General features: G+C 47.8%; 1 protein-coding gene and 1 pseudogene across 1 annotated transcript; both read right to left on the bottom strand.

Moving 5' to 3' along the window:
* Positions 1-1,100: 1,100 nt before the first annotated feature.
* LOC127051487 (cAMP-dependent protein kinase catalytic subunit alpha-like) lies at positions 1,101-8,676 on the bottom strand (annotated as a pseudogene).
* A 7,906-nt stretch (positions 8,677-16,582) lies between these two features.
* Positions 16,583-17,527, bottom strand: LOC127051486 (olfactory receptor 9G4-like). Its single transcript, XM_050953807.1, is given in 1 exon segment — positions 16,583-17,527. A coding segment is annotated over 1 exon segment (945 nt).
* Positions 17,528-26,892: the final 9,365 nt, after the last annotated feature.

The raw sequence follows: 26,892 nt of genomic DNA, 5'->3' as shown, positions 1-26,892 counted from the left end.
CCTGATCACACTTGCAACCCCCTTGTGCAAGGGGCTGTATGGAAAGGCTCATCACTTACAGTACTGCCTTTCATTCATAGGGAATTAGCTGGCATCTCATTACCTGATCCCCTTTGGAGGCAGGTTCACACACATAGAAGGAGTTTCCCTGCACTAAGGCAGGTGCGCACATATCCACATTTAGATGGAAGTATTCTGCTTCTGGTAATGCCCCCCGCTGCTAGTGCACTGCATTCCTGCACACCGGGGTCAACCTGGCTGTTCACCTCTCCAGCCCCGGCCTCATAAGTAGCTAGATTATCAATTCAGACAGGACCACTGTGAGCACCTTGTTTGACCTGCATAACACAGGCCACAGGACTTCCCTGAATTAACTCCTCTTGGAATTGGAGCAAATCGTTTAGAAAAATCTCCCATCTCAATTTAAACACCGTCAATGATGAAGATTCCACCATGATGCTTGGTGAATTGTTCCAATAGCTAATTACACCCCATTTAAAAATCTGCCCTTTTTTCCCAGTCTGAATGTTTCTAGTTTCAGCTTCCAGCCACTGGCTCTCCTTAGACCCTTGTCTGCTAGCGGGACTAGCTCATTATTCCCCTAGGTACTTCGAGACAGGGATCACAACACCCCTTAACTTTCGCTTTAAGAAGCTCCTTGCTTCTCAGCATAAGGCAGGTTTCCCCCCAATTTAATCATTCTCATGGCAACTCTCTGTCCCTCTCCAATTTTTCACCTTCCTTCTCGAATTCTGGGCACCAGACCTGGCCATGGCATTCCAGCAGCTGTCACCCTCCACCCCACCAGACACAGCGATAAAATAACCTCTCCACTGCTGCTTGCAATGCCCATTTATCCATCAACCAGACGCCACCTTCCCATTTAAGCGCAGACACTCATCCCCTTGGGCTTTCAACTCCAGGCGAGCTCAGATATCATTTATGGCAGTCGCTGACCCCCCCCAAGCCACACCCCTGAACTCTTTGAGCCTCTGGGGAGAGGAACAGCTCCCAGCTCATCACAGCAACGACAACTGTCCCCTAGAGCTGAACAGCCCACATGCCACTCTGATTTTTTTTTAAACAAAATTTTATTGGTAATTGTTTCAAATATGTTTACAACAAAGCACACTGTTAAAGAGGAAGTGGAGGCTGGGAGCGGGGGGTTTCCCAGTGAAACAAGTGTTGTTGGAGGACACAGACCTGTTTCCCAGGGCAGGGTGGATAATATCCTCACCCTCTAGATGGGACTTTCAAGCTTCTTTGTGGAAAAGGGAAGTTGGGGAGGCGGTCTAGCCACAAGACTCCCCCTTTCCGCTCCTGACAGCGTTCATGTACTTATAATATATATAATTTATCTATGAAACTAAAATCCAACCCCACCCCCACCTGCTCCACGCGCACCCTTCTTGGGGGGGGGCCGCTGGTCCTAGAACTCAGCAAACTCCTTGGCGCACTTCTCGAGGGTTGAGACCCGGATCTCCTCCTCATAATCGTCGAAGTTACTAATGTCACCAGGGCCTTTGCACTTTGGTACAAAAGGAGCTTCCACCTGCAAAGAGAGGGGAGGGGGAGGTTGGGAAAGAAGAGAGTGATCAACATTTGTATACCCCCCCACACTCCTGGGTCTGCTAGCGGTGCATGATCAGGCCCCAACTTTGTAACAACGCAGGCAAGGATCAGCCCCTACATCCATCCAGAAACCCTCACACTTTGCAATCATGGAAGGGGGAGCCCATGACCCTGCTTAGGAGCCCAGAATCAGGGCCCACAGCACCCTCCTTAAGAGCCCAGAATCAGGGCACCCAGCACTCTTAAGAGATACAGGATTGGGCCCCTTAGCAACCAGGTGAGGGATGCAGAATCAGCACCTCCTCAAGCAGCCTTTTATCCAGCCAGAATCCCTTCCTCTCACTTTGCAATCAGGGAAGGGCAGGGGGTCATGAGCCCCTTGGATCCCCTACTTGCATCATTAGTAGGGTTTTAATCGGGACCTTCAGCACAGCCCTCTCGCACCTGAGCTAGAGGAATAACACCATTAGCTGGCAGCAGCAGTAGTAGGCTGTTATCCTCAGTGGGTGGAGACAGGACTTTGCTTTTGCCACCAAGTTACAAACAGGTGACTGAGGGCTCCCTACTTTAAACCAATGCTGGGTGAGCATATCTCCCCCTAGTGGTTACACCCAGCCACAACACCCTACCACAGAGTTCCAGTAATCAGCGAGCTCCTAGAGGCCTGGGCACTGGTGATCCCCAGTTCAATTCCTGCTGATGGAGGCTGCATGCATGTGGAAGTTACCCAGGCTCTCCTCTGCCCACAGCCACCTGCCACCGCCCTCCTACCTTCCTCTGGTAGCTAAACCATTTGTGGTTCTTAATGTTGTTGACCCCGTTCTTGAGGTTGCCAAAACATTTGGTGAGGTCCACCTGCAGCAGGTTCCGGAGCAGGTCCTTCAGGTCCAAGCTGAAGTGAGAAGGGAACCGGACCTGGAGTGAGGAAGAGAGACAGAGGTCTGGCTTTTACCTGCCCTGCCCTCGTGGCTAGATTCATAGATACACCTAATAATGTGCAGCCCCTAGCACAGGGGGACCTGGGCTATGCCTGGGTGCTGAGGCACTACTGTAATACACCTGGTAATGTACAACCCCTAGCACAGGGGATCCTGGGCTATGCCTGGTGCAGCTAGGCACTACCATAATACACCTAATATGTACATCACCTAGCACAATGGGGTCCTGATCCATGACTGGGGTTTGTAGGCACTATTGTAATGCACCTAATAATAAATAACAAGCCCTTTTAAAACACTCCAGGACAAAGAGTGGTTGAGAAGTAAGGGTGCTACTGAGGACTTACACAGGAGCTGAAATGGTTAATTAGCAGTTGCCCCTCGGCTCTTATTGAGCATTTTTCCTCCACAAATCTCAAAGCAGAGCTGCCGCATCACTAGCCTCATTTTACATAAGGGGAAACTGAGGCACAGGGAGACGTGACTTGCCCAAGGTCACTCAGCAGGCTGATAGGAGAACCAGGAACAGAACCAAGGCCTGTTGTGTTCCTCACTAGGTTTAAAGATGACCGTGTCCGACACAAGTTCTTGGAGATCCTTGGCGAGAAGGCACTGGGGTGGGCAGAGGAATATTATGGGCTCTTGGTTACTATGGTGATGAGTGCTCTAACAGTGCCTGGAAATGACTGATGTATTTAAGGAATGTTTAGTCTTGCAACATAGCAGGGTTGTGGAGGGTTTTGCAACTCACTACAGTGTATACAAAAACCAAAGGCACCTGTTCCAGAAGTCCCCATGAGAGTTACAGGGAGCACAATGGTGGTGGGGTTGGGGATGGAGTCCATGTGTTTGGGAAATAGGGGTATGTGGTGAGGGAGGGTGCATGTGTGTGGGACACAATGGGGACAATGTCCATGCATTGGAGAATGGGTACGTGGCAAGGGAAGGTCTATATGTTGGGGTGCAGGGGGAATGGGGTACATGACAGCGAGTATGCCCACGTGTTGAGGATTGGGGAAGCATGGGAGGGCATGAGCATTTCAGGGGTGCAACGTGTGAGCATCGCTCTGATCAGTCGCTGAGACTTGGCACCCCCCTTTAGCTGGCGAAGCGCCCCCCCATATCGCACAAGCGTCCCCTCCCCCAGCCCAAATACCTTGCCAAAAATGATCTTCTCATAGATCTGAATGGGTTGGTCCGTGAAGAACGGGGGGTAACCAGCCGCCATCTCGTAGATGAGGACACCCAGAGCCCACCAGTCCACAGCCTTGTTATAACCCTGCCCGGGGAAAACAGACCCCAGGGTTACGCACCGAACATTTGAGGGGTGAGGGGAACCACCTGGTGGCCAGGGATCAGCTACAGATCAGGCAGCGGATAGGCCTTTCCCAGCTCACCTTGCTGAGGATGATCTTGGGGGCCAGGTATTCCGGGGTCCCACACAGAGCCCAGGTTCGGCCTTTCACCCGCTTGGCAAAACCAAAATCTGTCACCTGGAGCCAAAACACAGAGAGGGGAGAAGTTGGATCAGCCTGGAGGCTGTGACATCAGGAGGGGAAGGGTGGGAGCAGATGATTGATGTATTCTGTCTGTGTTACATTTCTGGGGATATCTTGGATTTGGGATGGGGATGGCAACAGAGAGAGACTTGGGCAGGGAGGAGATCACCGCAGGGAGCCAGGAGCCAGCGCTGAGATGAGGAAGGGGATGGTGGGGGCAGCCTCACGTCGACGTAGCTCTGCTGGTCTAGCAGGAGATTCTCTGGCTTCAGGTCTCGGCAGATGAGATCCAGCAGAGTGCAGATACTGAAAGATCAAGACGATCTGAGCAGCGTAGAACCGGGCGTGAGGTTCACTGCAATGAGGTGGGAGGAGACCGTGGGCATCCCGGGCCAGATCTGCCCCGTCTCTGTCAGCCCAGCACCTTCGGCCCCCTGCCCCCCCACCATCACCTTCCTGACTCCATCTACCCTGGCAACCCCATGCAAGATGCACTAACTCTTCTAGGCCTGGTGGCCCCATCCAGTGGTGGAGCCAGGTGGAGGGAACAGGAGGAGCAATAAATAAAAAGGCTCCACCTGCTGCGGCGCTTTCACTCACCCGGAGGCGCTCCGGGTCTTCGGGGGCAGGCCCTTCACTCACTCCAGGTGTCCCACCACCGAAATGCCACCAAAGACCCAAAGCGAGTGAAGGTCCCACCGACAAAGATCCAGAGCACCCTCGGGTGAGTAAAATAAAAGTGCCACAGCGGGTGGTGCCTTTTTTTTTTAACACTCCCCAGGTGAGTACGAAGGCACCAGGAAATTGATAAGGCGCCACTTGTGCTCAGTGAGGGAGTGGCAGCTCCCCCACCTCCCCTCCTAGCTACTCTACTGGCCCCATCTGGCTAACCAGATCAGTAGCCCTAGCACACACATCCCCATCATTGCTAGACCCCTGACTCCATCCAGCCTGGCAACAAAGGGCAAGCCCCTCCCAGACCAGCATCTCTCCCCTAGCACCAACACACACACCCATGGAACCTCAGCTCCATCCCGCCTGGCCCCATCCAGCCCTGGCATCCCTGGCCACTGACTGTGGCTAATACTGGCAGAAGACCTCAACAGCCCTCCCCATGGGGAATCCCTTCCTGACCAGCCCAGTTGAGGATCAGGTCCACACCCTGCAGCATGAGGATCAAAGTCAGCGTCTCTGCAGATGCTGCTAGTGCATAAAAGGTCTAGTTCTCTACTGAACTAAATCCCAAATTTACAGCTATGGAAACTGTGGCACAGAGTGATTCTCCCCCCTTCCCACAAGGAGTGAATGGCAGAGGCAAGAATAGGACACAGGAGTCCCGACTCCCAGTCCATCTGCTCTAAGTACTAGATCCCACTGTCCTGCCTGAGCCAGGGATACATCCCAGGAGTCTAACTGTTACCCAGCTCTAACCATTAGGGACACTGGCCCCAACATTGGCTCCTGTGATAGTGCTCACCTGAACCTCCCGATCCGCCGTAGGTGGGAGAACATCTCCCCGCCCAGAATGTATTCCATCACCGGGTACAGACTGGAGTTATTCTAGAAGAAAATGCAGTAGCAACGGAGTGCAAGGGGGCTCTCCGTCAGCGCCTGCAACACCAGGATGAAACTGCTCCCCACACTCCTGCTCTGTTATTAGCCCCTCCCTTTCAGGGCTTTAACACGTCTCAAGGGAGCTTGATGCACTGGCCTGGCTTCCACATAGCACACAATGCAGTGCACCCGCTGTCTGAGAAATAACAGCCTACTGCTGCTGCTGTTAGTCCTTTAGCTCAAGGGCCAGAGGGGCTGTGCTGTGGTGCCAAAGGTCCCAAGCACACACCTGCAGTGGAATAAGGGCCGACTTTAGGAAGAGCAGGGTCCAATTCGAACAGTTTCGATGGGGCCCTGGCAGGGATGACTAAAAAAAAAAAAAAACTTAAAAAAACCCTTTCATTTCTTCCATGTACTTTCCATGACTATATAAATAATAACAAAATTATATATTACGTACTTTGCGTCATATATTAATTAGCTAATTTGCACTTTCATATTAGGAAAATAATTTATTTTTTATAGTTGTACAACTGATTTTCTTCAATAATGTTTATTTTATTATAAGGTATAAAATATTTCCTTATTCATATAAAATTGCCCCCTCCTCCCCCGCCAGCACCGCCCGGCCCCGTGGAAACAACCCCCCTCCCAGCGCCGCCTGCCCCGCGGAAACAAACTCTCCTTCCCCGCTCTGCTCCGTCGAAACAGCTGTGGACCGAAAAGGAAGGTTTGAGGAGGCGGGGTGGGAAGAAACGGCACACATAGGGTGACTAGATCACAACAGAATAGGACCTGCCCCCTCCCTGCTTGGCCCCACCATCACACCCCTCTTCACCCTCTAGTCCTCTGCTGGCTTGCTGTGTCCCTCCTAGTCAGTCCCCCACCCACCACTTGCCTCCTTTCACCTTCTCCCTCCCCTGCCAGAATCACCCATGCCTGCCCCTAGAACCCCTGCTGTCTTACTGCTCACCTCTTTGCCCACCTGCCACTTGCCCACCTGCTCACCCTGACTTGCCACTCACCCCTTTTCCCCCACCACACATATAAAGCCTCATTCAAAGACCCAGGGGTCACTATATTACTGCACACAGCAGTCAATCAATGCAGTTGTAGATAAATCTCTGCATTATGCATTTTTGTATGACTTTTATATGACTTTGTAATATGTTATAGCGGGCCCCTAAGGTAGTATAATTAAGGTAAAAGAAAAATGTTTTTTTGCTAGAAGTAGAATAAGATCTTCCCCACACTTTGTAATCAGTTGCCCTGTTGAATGAACGAGGTGTGAATGAGCAAGATGTGGAAGGCAGCACCTCCAGACAGCTGCAACCCTTGGAGAGGGGCTGGGAGCTAGACCAAGGAGAGCTTTGCCCAGGCTGAGTGGGACGGAGTTTGGGTGCTGGGTGCAGGCTCCAGGCTGGGGCATGGGGTGGGGTGCAGGAAGGGTGGAGGGGTGCAGGCTCTGAGAGGGAGTGCGGAGCGGTGGGTGCAGGTTCTGGGACAGAGTTTGGGGGCCGGAGAGGGGGTGGTGGGTGCTGGGGGGATGGGAGGGGAGGGGACTGCCATCACATGTGGATTCCTTCCTCCCCTGCTGCCCCTCACCATAGCCTTGGTAGGGAATGGGGCTGCACCTTGTCCAGTGTTTGCAAGAGTGGTGGCTGGGGGGAAACCCAGTCAAACTCTGGTTTTACTTTTTCATTGATGGGTCACTCTAACCCCTTACAAACCCTTTCCCGCCTCTCTCACCCCCCTTTTCTACTGGGCTTGTTTGATCTTTTCGGTGGAATCAGATGAAAACCACAAACCCCAGCGAGAGCAACAGGCTGGAAGACTAGACTGAACCCATCACCCAGCCTAGTCCATCCCAGAGCCCAGGACTGAGGGCAAACGTCCCCCCACCCCCAGGGCACCTGCTTCCACTCCTGGCCTCTCCCAGCACTGCCAGTGATTCTGTGTGGCTGCATCGGGTGGGATTTCAACTGGAACCCGCTCCCTTGCTAAATTCAGCCCTGTTTTGTGACCATTCTGCACCAAGAACACCTTCATTCCCTGCCCTAGAGCTGCTGGATGGTTAGAAAGCTGAGATGGGCATTTGATTGATCTGGAATATTATTATGCCCCCCCCCAAAAAAACTTAATGTCCACACAGCTTAGCGGGAGGGGGCTGTCCCCCGCCCCAGCCAGTCTATTTTATTGTTGCAGGGCAAACAAAGGAGCCAGAGTTTAATGGAAATATTCAGCCCCTACAGCAGTCTTGCAGCAGGGGAAGCAGAGTTGATGAGAAGGGAACTGGTTTGGATAGGAGCCCCTATCCCTTTCCTTTGCAAAATAATTTGGCGAGGGGAATCAGATCAAACCATGCCTCAGTTTCTCCTCTCTTTGGGGGGGAGATAAAAGTCTCAGCCTGCCGTGTAGCAGACCTTTCACATTCTCCCCTCTTGATGTATTTGATTTCCACGTCCAAACCTCCCTCTCTCTCTCACCTGGAATTCATAGCACTCAGTACTGGCTTGGGGCTTTCTTCCCGGGCTACATGATCCTGACTTTAGTTTTGAAACAGAAACAGACAGGCACAAATTCACCCTCAAACAGCACCACGAAAACCACAAAACCAACCCAATATTACAAACCTATGGGGAATCACAGGGTCAAACACTCACCGTTGGAAGCACCAGTAGTTGCTCAGGTGAGCGAGGTCCACTGCAGAGATTCCTGTCTCCCACCGGACCAGAAGCCCCCTTGGCATCTCCTCCAGGTGAGTGCCCGGGGGAGGGGAGGGGAAGGCTGCAAAGCACCTGTGCCTTCTCTCTCCCCACTCCTAACCTGCGCTGCCTCTGACTCAGCCCTCTGCCGGCTAGTGTTTCTCGTTGCCTAGCAGCAACAGCTGCTGCTTCCAGGAGAGCGCAGAGCTTTGCTTCAGACAGGGACGCTGCCCAATCGGTGTGGGCCTCAATTTGGGGGAATCGGTGGAATCAGCCTAAAGCCGACCCTGCACAAGTATGTACAGATGTTTCCTGGGTGCGGTCTGGAACTGAACTGGCTACAAATTGAGAGAGTGGACCCCCGAGAAGGGCTGTAACACTGGAAGGGACACCCCCCACGGACCGCATGGGGCCACGAGTGGGCACAATCTGTGAGTCTGTGACAACATGGCAGCAGAGGATGGTTGGTGGATGCACTCTTAGATGGTTGGCAGGAGGCGCAGGCGCTTTGCAGTGAGTGGCTGCCAGCAACAGAACAAGGGTATTGAATGGAACCAGCCTGGAAATGGCCTATAACCAGCTCCGTAAGAATGACCTGGCATGTCTGTGCAGGGAAAGAGGGCTGAGCGTGAGAAGGCTCACTAAGGAGCAGCTGATTGCGCAGCCTGTAGAGAATGACCAGTCTGAGGAACAGGCTCCAGACCCCAGGGGCCTTGCTGGGGTGCCCGGTAAGCTGGGGAGTAGCCGTGGGGGCACCCCCAGTGACTGGGAGGGTGTCAGACCTGACTCGACAGTCAGCACAGGGAAACCCCAGTCAGGTTCCTCCCTAGAGGAGCTGCATAAACTAGAGCTGGAGCTGAAAGCAAAGGAGCTGGAGTTGGACCGTGTAGAACAGAGGAAGCACAAGTTGGAGATGGACGAGAGGCGGGCCAAGAGGGCCTGCCAGGGGGTAAGTGGAGAAGAGCCCCGAGACTCCAGTGGTGTGTGGAATCTAGACACCAAACTGCTGCCCCAGTTCGAGGGGGGGTGGGGATATTGATGCCTACCTCACAGCCTTTGAGAAGGCCTGTGATCTGAACCAGATTGACCCCGCAGACAGGCTCTGCTGTCTGACCCCCCTGCGGGGCCCCAAGTCCAGAGCACCTGTACTCAATCCACCAGGTGAGCATGGGACAGGCCCTGTGGGACAATCGGCACATCATCTCCATTGAGGTGGGGGGTAGGAGCATCCAGGGGTGCCGGGACATAGGTGCAGAGGTGATGCTGGAACGGTCCGAGGTGATGGACCCAGACCAGCTGGTGCCCAATGCCTACATGACCCTGAGGGGAATGTTCGGGTCCCCCGTCAAGGTGCCTGTGGTGAGGCTACACCTGAAATTGGGGGCTAAGGAGAGACCCAAAGAGGTTGGGGTGCACGATCACCTGCCTACCGAAGTGCTAATGGGTAATGACTTGGAGAATGGTCGGATGGCACTGGGAGTGCCCTGGTCCTTACCCAGAGCCAGAGCCAATGAGGGACATGGGACCTCTCGAGTGGGGGACCAAAGCGCCGAGGGTAGGGCTCGACAGGGCTGGGCCGGAGCCTCTGTCTCAAGGTGGGGAAACTGAGGCACCACCAGCCAGGGCTGTATCCTCAGACCCAGCAGCTGAATTCCAAGCGGAGTTGCAGGTGGATCCCTCTTTGGAGAAACTGAGGGCCCTGGTCAAACCTCACCGAAGCTCCATCAGCTGCTCAAGTGAGTGAGGTCCACTCCAGATGTCCATCTCCTGGCCGGAAGTCCCCTTGGCATCTCCTCCAGGTGGGTGCCAGGGGACGGGAGAGAGGGCTTCCAGACACATGTGTGCCTTCTCCCTCACTCCTCTCTCCTTCTCCCCCTCTCCCTCCTGAGCTGCTCTCTATAGCCTTAGCCAGAAGTAGTGGCAGGCAGCCAGTAGCACAAGCAAGGGAGAGAGGCACAGGCTGTTTTTTTTCAGGCAGGGAAGCTCCGAGGCGGGGGGAGCAGGAAGCTCCCGGAGCGGGGGGGGATGGTGGCCAGGGCCCGCTCCAGGCAGGGCCGGGGAGAAACCCAGCTCCAAATATTGATGTAGCACAGGCCCCAGCCTTGAATATTCCTGGTGCTCAGGCACCACAATCCCATATAACCTGCCACCCCTGCTTATGAGTCCTGCAGTCCTGCTTCTGGGGCCTGTGTTGAGAATTTAGGCCAGCGGTAGCCCTCCCTCAGCTTCTCTGAGCTGGCCCTTTCGACACGGTCCCTTTCCCATTGGCTGGAAGAAGTTGAGTTCCTCTTGGGAAGGTTCTCGTCTATCTCCAGGCAGGGGTGCTGGAACAATTTGTATAGCGGGGATACTGAGAGCCACTGAACCAAACTATAAACTCTGCATATAATGGAAACCATGTCAAGCCAGGGGGTGTGTCAGCACCCCTAGTTCCAGCACCTATGTCTCCAGCCCTGGACTGATGTAGCCACATGATTTATGTGTCATAGAGAGACACAAATTATTCCAGTCAGACAGCACGTGACCAGGATTCGTCACTGAATTTGGTCTGCTGGTTGGATCATTAGCTTCCCTGGGCCAGACTGGATACTGATGAGGAGCATGATGCAGACCTCTTCAACCACCCACCAGCTCACCTGTCTTCTAGATGCCCTTTATGGTCATTTATGCCGCCACAGCACATTGACAGTGGAATCTGCTTGGGGCAACAAACCAGTTCCTTCTAATTTTTCCCACGCATGTGAGGAATGAATTTTGTTATGTGCACTAATATGGAGGTGATATGTGACACGTCATCTCTATATTGATGCATATAACAAAATTCACGTGATGAGGTGGGGCTGAGGGGCTCTGAATGTGGGAGGGGGCTCAGAGTTGGGGCAGAGGGTTGTGGCATGGGGTGTGGGGTGAGGGCTCCGGCTGGGGGTGCAGGCTCTGGAGTGGGGCTAGGGATGAGGGGTTTGGGATGCAGGCTGTCCCAAGGCTATGGTGGGGAGAGAGGACTCCCCCCAGCTTTCTCTCCCCACAGCAGCACCTGGGCTGGTGGAGGGAAGAGGTGCATCTCCCCACCACAGCAGCTCCAGGGTTGGGGCCGCAGTAGAAGTGCCTCTCCCCCGGCTGTGGTAAGTCTGGCCCAGGGCTGGGTTTTGGTGCCTCTCCCCTGGCTGCAGCAGGTCCAGGGCTGGGCTGGGTTGGGGCTGGGGGAGAGGTGCCTCTCCCCCTTCCGCAGCAAGTCCAGGGCTGTAGGAGAGGCATTTCTCCTCGCTGCAGCCCTGAGGGCCTGTGTGGCACTTAATAGGCTGCTGCGTGGCCAAGCAGCTTAGAGGGAACTTAGGCAACAACTGGTCAGCGACAATGGTGGTTAATCACTCTGTCATCACTGACCCAACCATTTGTCCACCAGATTTTGATCTGCCAAGGCACCTGTGGTCATCTCTGTTAGAACAAGCTTAGAACAAGACAGGACAACTGTGCAGCCAATCTTTTAAAATGGAGTTTTTCTAATGACCCTCGATGCAGCTGCGGTCAGCTTCAGACTGTCACGTATCCTTGATGGGGGATCACTGGCTTATTTTGATGCTTGGCTACTGTCTCTCCTCCTGGCTGATGATATAGCCATCAAATGGCTGGCACATTGCGCATATGTTGATAATACTAATTATCTGAACTGGGAAGAAGGGCAGACTGAGTCACAAGTGGGGTTGAAGCCACTATTGTTTAAAAGATCAGTCACCCTGTGGTGGAGACAATCTGCAAAACAGAAAAGCAGCAAGCAAACTGATCAAAGGGAATACTTCTTAAAAAAACATGCATGACTAGCCAGTGGAACTAATTGCCACAAGAACTAACAATGAAGCCAAGAGCTTAACAGCCTTCAATAAATGGAGAGGACATTTATATGGCGATTATGTCCACAGTTACAATGAAAATGATTTAAAAGTATTATAATGAAATAAAAACCCACATTAGATCTGGTCAAAATTTTTCCAATTAAATGTTCTTTTTGGTCAGAAAATGCTGTTTGGTTGAAATCGAAAGATTCAGTGGGAACTTTCACTTTTGACTGAATTTAGTTTAGAAAAAAAATGGAACAAAGCATTTTGATGATGTTGAAATGTTGTGTTTCAGTATTATCAGGATGGACCATTTTGATTTTTTGTTTCAAAACCACTTTTCATTTAGAACATTTCTATTTTAATTTTTTTAAAAAAGAAAAAGAGGTTGACATTGGAATGAAACATTTCAGTGCATCCTTGCGGGGAGGGATAGCTCAGTGGTTTGAGCATTGGCCTACTAAACCCAAGTTTGTGAATTCAGTCCTTGAGGGGGCTGCTTAGGGATCTGGGCCAAAAATCAATACTTGGTCCTGCTAGTGAAGGTAGGGGGCTGGACTCTGTGACCTTTCAGGGTCTCTTCTAGCCCTATGAGCTAAGTATATCTCCATATATTTCATTTTAGCAAAACATTTTGATTCACCTGAAAATTTTTGTTGTTGAAAATTTCACATAGAGGAAATTTTCTGGTTTTGTTCCAATTCAGAACAAAAACGAATTTCAAAATCGGGACATTTTTCATAGAATGGAAATTCCAGTTCCTAAATTGCTCTAACCCAGGTGACTCGGGGCAAAAGCCAAATAGTAACTGCCTGGGGTTAGGAAGAAATAGATTATTTTATAATTGTCCACCATGGATTTTTTTTCACCTTCCTCTGAAGCTGGTACTGGGCACTGTTACAGACAGGATACTAGGCTATATGGACTGTGGGTCTGTTCCAGTGTGGTAGTTCCTATGTTCCTAGGGGCTACAAACAACTAGGTGGCTGGGGTAACAGAAAGTGTGTAATTTCCAATGGGTGACCCAGAGACACATGTAGCCCATGGACTATCCTCCCCCTCACACAGAAATGCAATGGCACTATTGCTACAGATGTGACTGATGCTACCAAACACAGCAGTGGCCTATTCCAACTCAATGAGAGGCAGGAATCACATCATGACTGAGTTTATCCTGGGATTCACAACCAATGGGAAAGTGCAGTCATCCTCTTCCTGGTGTTGATCTGCACCAACAGGCACCTCCACACCTCCATGGACTTCTTCACTGGCAGCTTATCCTTCCAGATCCTGGCTGAATTGCTGTTATACTATAAGGGCATCTCCTTGGCTGGCTGTGCCACCCAGATCTTCTTCCCAGCTGGCTTGACAGACACAGAGTGCATCTTCCTGGCGGTCATGGCCTACAATTCTTACATGGCCATCTGCAACCTGCTGCATGACGCCACCACCATGTCCAAAGTGTTCTGCCTTCTGCTGGCAGCCTGGTCCTACACGGTGGCTTCCTCAATGCTGTGGCCCACACAGCCAACACCTTCTGTTTGGACTTCTGTGGCTCCAATGTCATCAACCATTTCTTCTACAATGTGCCACGTTGCTGGCCCTCTCCTGTGACTCCAGCTACACCTACCAGGCCTCTTTGGCTTTGTCAGTGGCACTACTGTCGTCAGCATTCTCATTATCCTGGTTTCCTATGGCTATGTTGGAGCTGCCGGCCTATTAATCTGCTCTGCCAAGGGCTGACGCAAAACCTTCTCCACAGGCGCTGCTCACCTGGCCTCCATCGCCTTGTACTACATTTCCTCCTCTTCATTTAGATGAGGCCCAGCTTCAGCTATTTACTCGATCAGGACAAGGTGACCTGATCGAGTAAATAGCTGAACCCCTTGCTGAATCCAATCATCTACAGCCTGAGGAACAATGACATAAAATAGGCCCTGAGAAAGCCAATCAGCAAAGGCAGGCTCCATGTTAAATGAATGTCATGTGACACTGATGCACCAATAAAGACAAAGGCCTGATAGACTGCTGCTCTCATCCTGGACATTACTGTCCCAGGCAGGTGATGTTCAAAGGGTGCCAGATGGGATAAAATCAGAGCTACTCCCTTGCTTCCATAGTCACCAGTGTAACTGCAGGGACAGCAGGGAAGGGTGAGCATAGGACACATAACCTCTCAACTCTAGGGCACTTATTCCAGACTGCCCCCCTCCCCAGGGGAGCGTGCTGTGGGGCCAGAGCTAGCCCCCATAGGGGGCGGGGAGGGAGTGCCACATCACACTTCCAGCCTAGTTCCACCCCCAGACCAACTCCACCCCCAACTCCATTCAGCCCCCAGTCCTGTTCCACTTCCAGACCATATCTGCCCCCAGTCCCATTCCACCCTCTAACTCTGCTGCACCCCCAGCTCCAGCTCCACTCTGCTCCTAGCCCTCTTTCAGCCCAAGTTCTCCTGCTGAGGTAGCCTTGTAATGGAGTGGGGGCACAGATTCCCTTATTAGTAATTGGGGGTGGGGCATGACTGGAAAAGTTTGCGCATCACTATAGTATATAATACCTTACATGGGACCTTTGAGATGAATATCATGACTACAGTGTGTGAGGTATGCTGAGCTGGTCAGGCCAGCTGAATTTCACTTTTACATATCAGGAGCCAATTGCCAACTGGCATTGGAGTGTTCGTGGGATTACAGCTTGATAGGGTGTGGCAGCATAGAGAACGTCCCAGGGGTATAGCCAGAGAGGAAGTGTCTAGATTGGAGCATCCAGTAACAGTAGGTAGGGTTGCCAATTTTGGTTGGGTGTATTCCTGGAAGTTTCATCACATGACATAATATTTAATTAAAAGATTCATCTGGATACTCCAGGACAATCCTGGAGGGATGGCAACCCTAACAGCAGGAGGCTGGGAGAGGCACAGAAAGGCAGGATACAGGCCTGCACAGAGCCTGTGAGGAAGCAAGAGAGACAGAGGGAGGAGGCCCTGCAGCCAGAGAGAAATAAGAAGGGAGCTTTAGGGCAGCTCCCCCACATGGTTCTCAAGGGGGCAGCAACCTAAAAAACTGTGGCAGCTCCCAGCACCTCATACCCAAGGGATGAGCCTGGGGAAGGGATCTGTGTGGCTCGCCTGGATGTTAGGCTCAAAAGGAAGGAGCTACAGTGCTTGCAAAGGGCAGATGTGGGAAGGACATCATGGGGGCTGCGGGATTGGGGCTGGTGGTCTAATTACTGTTCACAGGGGGAAAAGCCTGCAAGCACAAAACAGGAAGGAACTGCTTCCTTCAGGCCCCACTGTGGAGCGGACCCCAAGTGTTGCCAGCCCCCCGTGTGCAAAAATCATGTCTCAGATTCCCCCCTGTCATGGATTCTTAAGGCACAAGATATCTTGGCTGTCCCAGGTTTTCATACACAGGCTAAAAATCCCTCTAGTCTGGGATTATCACTTCCCACAGTTCAGTCCTTGTTCCTCAGGTATTTCCAGCTGTGGTGTTGTAGGGAGAGTGAGATACCATCATGATGTCATTGTCCCCCTTTTATATCTTCTTCCCACTTGCTGGAAAGCTCTTTTGCCATGACCTGGGTCAAACAGTTCCCATTGAGAGGTTTCTATCGTACACAGTTCCTGGGGTAATCCTTGTGGTTGTGTACATCTCTTCAATAAGCCATTAACATTGTTTGGCCTTTTTACTGTTGTACCTGGAAGGCTGCTTGTGGATGTTTTCAACATTACAACATGTTTCAGTAACACATAGAATCATAGAATCATAATCATAGAATCATAGAATATTGGGGTTGGAAGGGACCTCAGGAGGTCATCTAGTCCAACCCCCTGCTGAAAGCAGGACCAATCTCCAACTAAATCATCCCAGCCAGGGCTTTGTCAAGCCTGACCTTAAAAACCTCTAAGGAAGGAGATTGCACCACCTCCCTAGGTAATCCATTCCAGTGCTTCACCACCCTCCTAGTGAAAAAGGTTTTCCTAATATCCAGCCTAAAGCTCCCCCACTGCAACTTGAGACCATTGCTCTTTGTTCTATCATCTGGTAACACTAAGAACAGTCTAAATCCATCCTCTTTGGAACCCCCTTTCAAGTAGTTGAAAGCAGCTATCAAAGCATCCATCATTCTCTTCTGCAGACTGAATAATCCCAGTTCCCTCAGACTCTCCTCATAAGTCAGAAATGACAGAATCAAGCAGTTGGACTAGTTGCATCAAGGCATGTTTATTATTCTTTTGTCTCTGTATTGCTGTCCTACTATTTCTTGCTCCATGCTTGTGCTCGTGGCAAGGTGTGGGCTGGGAACTGGTCAAGGAGCTGCCCATGGGGGCACACAGGATGGTAGAGTTCCCACTGACAGAGACATAGGGTCTCCAGTTCAGCCTTCTTGAGTGGGGCAAGTCCCTCATGACTAAATCAATAGCTAAGGACACTGCAGAGAACTCTGACTCATCTGTGTATTCAGACCCACCGTTGCTGCCATCATTCACTTGGGTGCTGTGGTTCTTCCAAAGGCTTTCTCAGTGCCTCCTTCACATCCTTGTTGTGCAGGCTGTAGATCATGGGGTTGACCAGAGGGTTGACCACAGTGTAAAACGAAGCACCCACTTTGTCCCACTCTGGAGTATGCTGGGAGCTGGGCCGTGAGTACATGAAAAGGATGGAGCCATAGAAGAGGGTGACAGAGACTAGATGGGCAGAGCAGGTGGAGAAGGCCTTGCACTAGCCACTGGCCAAGTGGATGCGCAAGATGGTCACCTCAATGGCTTTGTAGGAGCCCAGGATGAGAGCGGTGGTAGCCACTACGTTGCAGCCAATAACAGTGGCCAGGATGAGCTTATAGACCCGGGTGTCATCACAAGCCATCTTCACCAGTGGTGGCGCATCAAAGAAATAGTGATTGATGGTGATGTCCCCGCAGAAACGCAGGTGGAAGGTGTTACCTGTGTGCATGATGGCGTTGGCAAAGCCAGCTGCATAGGAGCTGGCCACTAGCTGGAAGCAGAGCTTCCTGGACATGGAGGAGGCATAAAGCAGCTGGTTGCAGATGGCCACATAGCGGTCATAGGCCATAGCAGCCAGCAGGAAGCACTCACTATAGGCCAAGCCAGCAGAGAAGAAGAACTGGGCACCACAGCCGGCATAGGACATGACCTTGCTCTTGGTGATGCTGTCAGACAGGATCCGGGGGGTGTAGACTGAGAAGTACCAGATATCCAGGAAGGAGAGGCTGCCCACAAAGAAGTACATGGGAGTTTGTAGGCGCGGGTCCAGGAAGATCAATGTCATAAGTCCCTGATTCCCTGTAAGTGTCAGGCTGTAGGAGATGAGGAAGAGCACAAAGAGGGCCATCCGCAGATGTGGCTCTGTTGTGAAACCCACAAGGGTGAACCGTGTCACCAGGGTGTGGTTGCTTCCCTCCTCCATGGTCTCCATAGGCATTGCCTACTGAGATGGGAAGGCAGAAGCATGTTAATACATGAGCCACTCAAGAAGCCATTCATGATATGCCCATTTCCCACCCCCAGCATGGAACAGAGAGTTGGGTGCAGACTGCAGTGGAGCTATCCCTACGAGCTGTAGGGTCTGGGTCCAAAGTTTCCATCACAACCCCATATACAGAGAGGCAAGTGCAGGTTAGATGATAGGGCAAGAGACTGAGAGCAAAGAGAGCTGGTTTCTGTTTCTGCCCTTGACTTGTTGTGTTACTTGGCAAGTCCTGGATTTGCTTCTCAGTGTCTCATTTGCCCCTCTGTAAATTGGGCGTATCAATGCACACCTCCTGGAGGTGCCCAGTTTAATTAATTCATGCCGCAGAGTGCTCTGAAGGTATTCAGACCTTACCACAAATGATAGGGCTTCCCCCATGGCCTACTTCATCTCACTGTTAAGCAATTTTATCTGATAGCCAGACTAAATCTTCTTAAACTGCTTCCCACTACTCTTATCTATAGTCACCCATGTGACCCTCTGCAATTCCTTACCACATCCCAAATATTTCACGCCCCTACCTAGGGTCTGATCCAACTCTTATTGAATATATATATAATCTTTTCTGAACTCTGCTTAGTCAGTCAAAATCTTTCTGGTACCTTGATTCCCAGAACTGAACCCAATATTCCAGAGATGGCTACGCAAAAGCTATGGAAGCAGGAGACTATCTCATTAATTTCCTCAGCTGTGCTCTCCTAAACTGGACATGTGTGGGGCATATGAATCTGTATTCCCTTTGACAATCCACCAACACATCTCTAATCTTAATAATCACACATTTTAGGGCCAGAAAATAATCTAATCTGATCTTCTGTATAACACCAGCCATAGCATTTCAACTAGTTACTTGTGTGTTGAGCCCAATGCCTTGTGTTTGACTAAAGTACATCTTCCAGAAAGACCTCCAGTCTTGATCTGAAGACTTGAAGAATCCACCACTTCCCTTGGTAGCTTGTTGCAGCGGTTGTCGCCCTCATTTTTAAAATTTGATGTATTCTAATTTGAATAGGTCTGGATTTCACTTCCAGGCTTTGGCTCTTGTTCTGCTTTTCGCTACAAGATTAAAGAGCCCTTTAGTATCCAGAATTTTCTCCTCATGAAAGTACTTATACACTATAACAGGAGTCGGCAACCTTTCAGAAGTGGTTCATAGATTCATAGATTCATAGACTTAAGGTCAGACTGGACCAATATGGTCATCTAGTCTGACCTCCTGCACAATGCAGGCCACAGAATCTCACCCACCCACTCCTGTAAGAAACTCCTAACCTATGTCTGAGTTACTGAAGTCCTCAAATCATGGTTTAAAGACCTCAAGGTGCAGAGAATCCTCCAGCAAGTGACCCATGCCCCATGCTGCAGAGTAAGGCAAAAACCTCCAGGGCCTCTGCCAATCTTCCCTGGAGGAAAATTCCTTCTCGACCCCAAATATGGTGATCAGTTAAACCCTGAGCATGTGGGCAAGGCTCACCAGCCAGCACCCGGGAAAGAATTCTCTGTAGTAACTCAGATCCCATTCCATCACAGACCATTGGGCATATTTACCTGCTAATAATCAAAGATCAATTAATTGCCAAAATTAGGCTAGCCCATCATACCATCCCCTCCAAAAACTTATCAGTCTTAGTCTTGAAGCCAGATATGTCTTTTGCCTCCACTAATCCCCTTGGAACGCTGTTTCAGAACTTTCATCCTCTAATGGTTAGAAACTTTCATCTAATTTCAAGTCTAAACTTCCTGATGTCCAGTTTCTATCCATTTGTTCTTGTGTCCACATTGGTACTAAGCTTAAATAATTCCTCTCCCTCCCTTATATGATTGCATTAGCTTTTTTCACAGCCATATCACATTGGCGGCTCATAGTCATCTTGTGACTGACCAATACTCCAAGGTCCTTCTCCTCCTCTTACTTCCAACTGATGTGTCCTCAGTTTATAACCAAAATTCTTATTATTAATCTCTAAATGCATGACCTTGCACTTTTCACTACTAAATTTCATCCTATTACTATTACTCCAGTTTACAAGGTCATCCAGATCTTCCTGTATGATATCCCAGTCCTTATCTGTGTTAGCAATACCTCCCAGCTTAGTGTCATCCATAGACTTTATTAGCACACTCCCACTTTTTGTGCCAAGGTCAGTAATAAAAAGATTAAATAAGATTGGTTCCAAAGCCGATCCCTGAGGAACTCCACTAGTAACCTCCTTCCAGCCTGACAGTTCACCTTTCAGTATGACCCATTGTAGTCTCCCCTTTAACCAGTTCCTTATCCACCTTTCAATTTTCATATTGATCCCCATCTTTTCCAATTTAACTAATAATTCCCCATGTGAAACCATATCAAATGCCTTACTGAAATCGAGGTTAATTAGATCCACTGCGTTTCCTTTGTCTAAGAAATCTGTTACCTTCTCAAAGAAGGAGATCGGGTTGGTTTGGCACAATCTACCTTTTGTAAAACCATGTTGTATTTTGTCCCAATTACCATTGACCTCAATGTCCTTAGCAATTTTCTCCTTCAAATTTTTTTCCAAGACCTTGCATACTATAGATGTCAAACTAACAGGCCTATAGTTACTCAGATCATTTTTTTTTCCTTTCTTAAGAATAGGAACTATGTTAGCAATTCTCCAGTCATACGGTACAACCCCTGAGTTTAGTGTTTCATTAAAAATTCTTGCTAATAGACTTGCAATTTCATGTGCCAGTTCCTTTAATATTCTTGGATGAAGATTATCTGGGCCCTCTGATTTCATCCTGTTAAGCTGTTCAAGTTTGGCTTCTACCTCAGATGTGGTAATATCCACCTCTATGTCCTCATTCCCATTTGTCATCCTTCCATTATCCCTAAGCTCCTCATTAGCCTTATTAAAGACTGAGGCAAAGTACTTATTTAGATATTGGGCCATGCCTAGGTTATCCTTAACCTCCATTCCATCCTCAGTGTTTAGTGGTCCCACTTCTTCTTTCTTTGTTTTCTTCTTATTTATATGGCTATAGAACCTTTTACTATTGGTTTTAATTTCCTTTGAAAGGTCCAACTCTACATGGCTTTTGGCCTTTCTCACTTTATCCCTACATGTTCTGACCTCAATAAGGTAGCTTTCCTTGCTAATCCCTCCCATCTTCCACTCCTTGTAGGCTTTCTGCTTTTTCTTAATCATCTCGCTGAGATGCTTGCTGATCTAGCTTGGTTTACAACTCCTGCCTATGAATTTTTTCCCCTTTCTTGGGATGCAGGCTTCTGATAGTTTCTGCAACTTTGACTTGAAGTAATTCCAGGCCTCCTCCACCTTTAGATCCACAAGTTCTTCAGTCCAATCCACTTCCCTAACTAATTTCCTTAATTCTTTAAAGTTAGTCCTTTTGAAATCAAAAACCCTAGTCCCAGATCTATGTTTGTTTATTCTTCCATCTAGTTTGAACTGAATTAGCTCATGATCACTCGAACCAAGGTTGTCCCCTACAACCATTTCTTCTATGAGGTCCTCACTACTCACCAAAACCAAATCCAAAATGGCATCCCCTCTTGTTGGTTCAGCAACTACTTGGTGAAGGAATCCATCAGCTATCACATCCAGAAAAATCTGAGCCCTATTATTATTACTAGCACTTGTCCTCCAGTCTATATCTGGGAAGTTAAAGTCTCCCATGATCACACAATTTCCATTAGTGTTTACTTCATTAAAAACATTAAAGAGGTCTCTATCCATATCCAAATCAGATCCTGGCATTCTGTAGCACACCCCAAGCACTATCTCAGGGGAGGCTTTAGCAGCTTTCTTTCCCAATGTGATTATTGCCCAGACAGACTCTGTCTTGTCCGTCCCATCACTTCTTATTTCTTTACAGTTAACCTCATCATTGATGTACAATGCTACTCCACCACCTTTGCCTTTATTTCTGTCTTTCCTAAACAGCACATAGCCTTCAATACCTGTACTCCAGTCATGACTACTATTCCACCATGTTTCTGTTATCCCTATAATATCGGTTTCATTTCCTGAACCAGTAGCTCTAGTTCCTCCATTTTGTTACCTAGGCTCCTCGCATTAGTATACAGACATCTTAATTTTTTCCGTTTGGCTTCACTGACATTCTTTACCTAATTAGGCACAGACATTCTACCACCAGTATCACCTATGAGACTGGTATCTACACTACCCTTCCTCCTTATGTCCATTCTCCTACCTGTATCCTCTCTTACTTTGTTTTCTTCCCTCTCAATGTTGAATTCCAGCATGGAGATTACCTGGACATCTCCCAACCATCTCCCCCAAATTCCTAGTTTAAAGTTCTCTTAATCAGTTAATCAGTGTGCCGAGTCTTCATTTATTCACTCTGATTTAAGATTTTGTGTACCAGTAATACATTTAAATGTTTTTAGGTCTCTTTCTATAAGTCTATAATATATAATTGAACTATTGTTGTGTGTAAAGTAAATAAGGTTTTTAAAATGTTTAAGAAGCTTCATTTAAAATTAAATTAAAATGCAGAGCCCCCCGGACCAGTGGCCAGGACCCGGGCAGTGTGAGTGCCACTGAAACTCAGCTCTCGTGTCATAGGTTGGCTACTCCTGCACTATAATCAAGTAAACTCTGGAGTTTCTTTTTTGATAAACAGAACAGATTGAGCACTTTGTTGTCTCTCATTGGAATGACAAGGAGGGGGAGGTAATATCTTTTATTGGACCAACTCCTGTTGGTGAGAGAGACAAGATTTCAAGCTACACAGATCTCTTCCTCAGATCTGGGAAAGATACACAGAGAGTCACAGCTAAATACAAGGTAGAACAGATAGTTTAGAATAAGTAGTTAGCACATATTCTAAGGGAACGTTTAAGGTCCAGGTCACCAAGGGCAAGTCATGCCTGGCCAACCTGATTGCCTTCTATGATGAGATAACTGGCTCTGTGGATATGGGGAAAGTGCTGGATATGATATATCTTGACTTTAGCAAAGCTTTTGATACGGTCTCCCACAGTATTCTTGCCAGCATGTTAAAAAAGTATGGATTGGGTGAATGGACTATAAGGTGAATAGAAAGCTGGCTAGATTGTTGGGCTCAATGGGTAGCGATCAATGGTTCCATGTCTGGTTGGCAGCTGATATCAAGAGTAGTGCCTCAGGGGTTGGTCCTGGGGCCGGTTTTGCTTCATAAGAACATAACATAAGAACGGCTGTACTGGGTCAGATGAAAGGTCCATCTAGCCCAGTATCCTGTCTACTGACAGTGGCCAATGCCAGGTGCCCCAGAGGGAGTGAACCTAATAGGTAATGATCAAGTGTTCTCTCTTCTGCCATCCATCTCCACCCTCTGACAAACAGAGGCTAGGGACACCATTCCTTACCCATCCTGGCTAATAGCTATTAACCGACTTAACCTCCATGAATTTATCCTGTTCTCTTTTAAACGTGGTTATAGTTCTAGCCTTCACAACCTCCTCTGGCAAGGAGTTCCACAGGTTGACTGTGCGCTGTGTAAGAAGAATTTCCTTTTATTTGTTTTAAACCTGCTTCCCATTAATTTCATTTGGTGACCTCTAGTTCTTGTATTATGGGAACAAGTAAATAACTTTTCCTTATTTACCTTCTTCATATCACTCATATCACATTTTATATACCTCTATCATATCCCCCCTTAGTCTTCTCTTTTCCAAGCTGAAAAGTCCTAGCCTTTTTAATCTCTCCTCATATGGTACCTGTTCCAAACCCCTAATCATTTTAGTTGCCTTTCTCTGAACCTTTTCTAATGCCAGTATTTTTTTTTTTGAGATGAAGAGACCACATCTGTATGCAGTATTCAAGAGTGTGCGTATCCATGGATTTATATAAGAGCAATAAGATACTTATTCTCTATCCCTTTTTTAATTATTCCTAACATCCTGTTTGCTTTTTTGACCGCCGCTGCACACTGCGTGCACGTCTTCAGAGAACTATCCATGATGTCTCCAAGATCTTTTTCCTGATTCATTGTAGTTAAATTAGTCCCCATCATATAGTATGTATAGTATGGGTTATTTTTTCCAGTGTGCATTACTTTACATTTATCCACATTAAATTTCATTTGCCATTTTGTTGCCCAATCACTTAGTTTTGTGAGATCTTTTTGAAGTGCTTCACAATCTGCTTTGGTCTTAACCATCTTAAGCCGTTTAGTATCATCTGCAAACTTTCCACCTCACTTTTTACCCCTTTCTCCAGATCATTTATGAATAAGTTGAACAGGATTGGTCCTAGGACTGACCCTTGGGGAACACCACTAGTTACCCCTCTCCATTCTGAGAATTTACCATTTATTTCTACCCTTTGTTCAACATCTTTATTAATTATCTGGATGATGAGATTAATTGCACCCTCAGCAAATTCGCAGATGATACTAAATTTAGGGGGGAGGTAGATATGCTGGAGGGTAGGAATAGGGTAGAAAGTGACCTAGACAAATTGGCGGATTGGGCCAAAAGAAAGCTGATGAGGTTAAACAAGGACAAGTGCACAGTCCTTCACTTAGGAAGGAACAATCCCATGCAATGCAACAGGCTGGGTACCGACAGGCCAAGCAGCAGTTCTGCAGAAAAGACCATGGGGATTACAGTGGACGAGAAGCTGAATATGAGTCAACAGTGTGTCCAGCAGTATTCTGGATACGAGTCATTCAGTGGCATATTGGGCAGTATTAGTAGGAGCATTGCCAGCAGATCGAGGGAAGTGATTATTCCCTCTATTCGGCACTGGTGAAGCCACACCTGGATTACTGCGTCTAGTTTTGGTCTCCCCACTACAGAAGTGATGTGGACAAATTGATGCCAGTCCAGCGGAGGGCAACGAAAATGATTAGAGGGCTGGAGCACATGACTTGCGAGGAGAGGCTGAGGGAACTGAGGTTATTTAGTATGCAGTTGTCCCTCTTTAAAGGTAATTTGGATGCTGGCTGCCCTGTTTTTTTGAGGGGACCACAACATGGTTTGATAGTGTTTTTTATTATAAATGAGTATCCCATGCAATTTTATGTTTCCCTTCAGATACTTTTATAAAATTTCATAGTTTATGGCACTTGACAACAACGAACAACTGGCAGTTAGCTGTTATTAGAATTGTGATGTTACTAGCCTTTCTATTGACATAATTATTAGTGTATGACTTTATTTGAATTTTTTTAATGTTTTGAATGCTTATGTTTTAACCATAGCTTTACCTTTACTTTTGGCTAGATTGGTATATTGGTTACTGGACGTGTTTTGCAAAAGCTAAGCATTTTTTTAGTATGACAAAGCAAAGCAAATCTGGAGGAGGAGGATTGGTGACTCATTTCCAGTTCTTTCTACATGGCATGCTACTTGCATCTTTTATAATGCACCACAGGGGTAGCAGAGGCCACAGAAGGAGTCTTCTTATGGTTACCCATTAGTTTTTTTGTTTGTTTGTTTACCTGTGGAGACATTGTTAGTATTGGCAAGCACTGGTTTAAACAGTTTTAACTGATTTTGGTGCCTTTAAAATGTCCCCTCCCCCAACCTTTGTACCCGAGTTAGTAGTTAAAAGGACTTGCATGGAGCCTTGTCACCTTGGTTTTAGGATTTTTTTAACCTTTGGATAAATACGACAGCTTACCAGATCTCCAACTTGAAATGCAGGTTTGTTTAAACTACTGTTATTATTTAGCTGGGTTTGATTTTTTTACTTGGTTGTATAAGTGTTTTAATTTATTGTTTAATACTTTAATGTAATTCTGTAACCTGTCTGTGAAGGGCTCTGATCCTTCTGCAGGCAGCACTGCATTACTAGGCATTTTCATTGCTTTTTTTGTTAGTTTAAAAGGTATTAGCTGAATCAGCCTGTTTGGACTGCCTCTGATTTGGTAAAGCACAAAGGGCAGTATGCGTGCCCATTTGTCTTCTGTATTCAGAATGGCCTTTGTTAAGGCTGCTTTTATTGTTCTATTTTATTTTATTTTTGACCATTTTTGAGCTTTCAGGGTGGTATGGTTTATGGAACCTTTGCTTTATTTCTATTGCTTTACATGCCTTTTTTATTACAGACTCGTAAAGTGAGGTTTTTGGTCCTAGTCTGTTGACAGTGGCAGACCCCATCTAGGTATTATTTTTTTTGCTAGGATTTTTTTTTTGCCACTGTTGAGGTAGTACAGTTTTTAGTGGGGAATGCTTCTACTCATTGGGTGAAAGTCTTAATAATTACCAAAATGTACTTATATCCCTTGCTTTGTGGCAAGGGCCCAGTAAAATTAATGTGCAAATTTTGCCACAGTCCTTCTGGCCGTGGTTGATGGTTTAGGGGTATTTTTTTTTTTACTCACATTTACTTGTGCACATTACACATTTTTAAAGAAATTGTAAGGCATTTTTTTTATGGCTGGCCACCACCAGTGCTTTAGGGCAATTCTCATTTGCCTCCATCCCAGGTGAGCTGGAGAGTGGATGGCATGGAGCAGCAGAGCCCATAGGCACTTGGGGGCTACCAGTTCTCTCTCTCTCCCTGCCCCCGGCCCATACCAGAGGTGATTTTTATATACGCAGCCTTGGTTTTTTAGTTTTTTTTTGCGGGGGGAGGGGCTTATGGTTGTAAATAGCTTTTTAAAATGTACCTGTTTTTCAATTATTGCAGTAGTACAAATCCTGACAGGATTTGCCTGTGCAGCCTGTTTAGTACGTTTGTTTGACCAGTAGGTTTCCTTTTGTTTCTTGCTTGAGATTTTATTATGTGCTTTTATTTTTACTGCTGTCAGTCCTGATGGTAGTTTGACAACTTTTGTTAGTCTTTGAACTGCCTTTATATTATTGATTGGTTGCCGGTTGTTGTTTTAAGACCCCCGCATGAGCGCACATCCACATAGTCACGCACTGCTCGGAATGCGTATCTGCTGTCTGTGTATACAGGGAGCTTCTTGCCCTCCCCCAATTTCAGAGCTTTAGTCGGAGCTGTTAGCTCTGCTTCTTGTGCTAACTGGGATTGATTGAGCTGACCTGACACTATTACTGTTCCATCACTGAGCACTACTGCCCATCCCGTGTGTGGCACTTTATTTTTATACTTTTTTGATTTATTTACATACAGAACTATATTTGGATTTTTAATGGCTTTTGTAAAACTTTTTTAACACTTTTTTTGCTTTATTTTTGAGACACATGTGCTTCTTCATTTATGTTTAGGTATTTAGCTATATTTATTTTTTTATTATAGAAAAGTTAGAGTTTTGCAAGCACAAGGTTGATTTCCACTGACTTCTCTGGGCATTTGTTACAGATTTTAACCATGAGATTAATACGTGTGTGAGGTGTA

The sequence above is a fragment of the Gopherus flavomarginatus genome, chromosome 5, assembly GCF_025201925.1.
Source record: "Gopherus flavomarginatus isolate rGopFla2 chromosome 5, rGopFla2.mat.asm, whole genome shotgun sequence".
Lineage (NCBI taxonomy): Eukaryota > Metazoa > Chordata > Testudines > Testudinidae > Gopherus > Gopherus flavomarginatus.
Note: the sequence above shows the minus strand (reverse complement) of the source record. Positions and strands in the feature narration are given on the sequence as shown.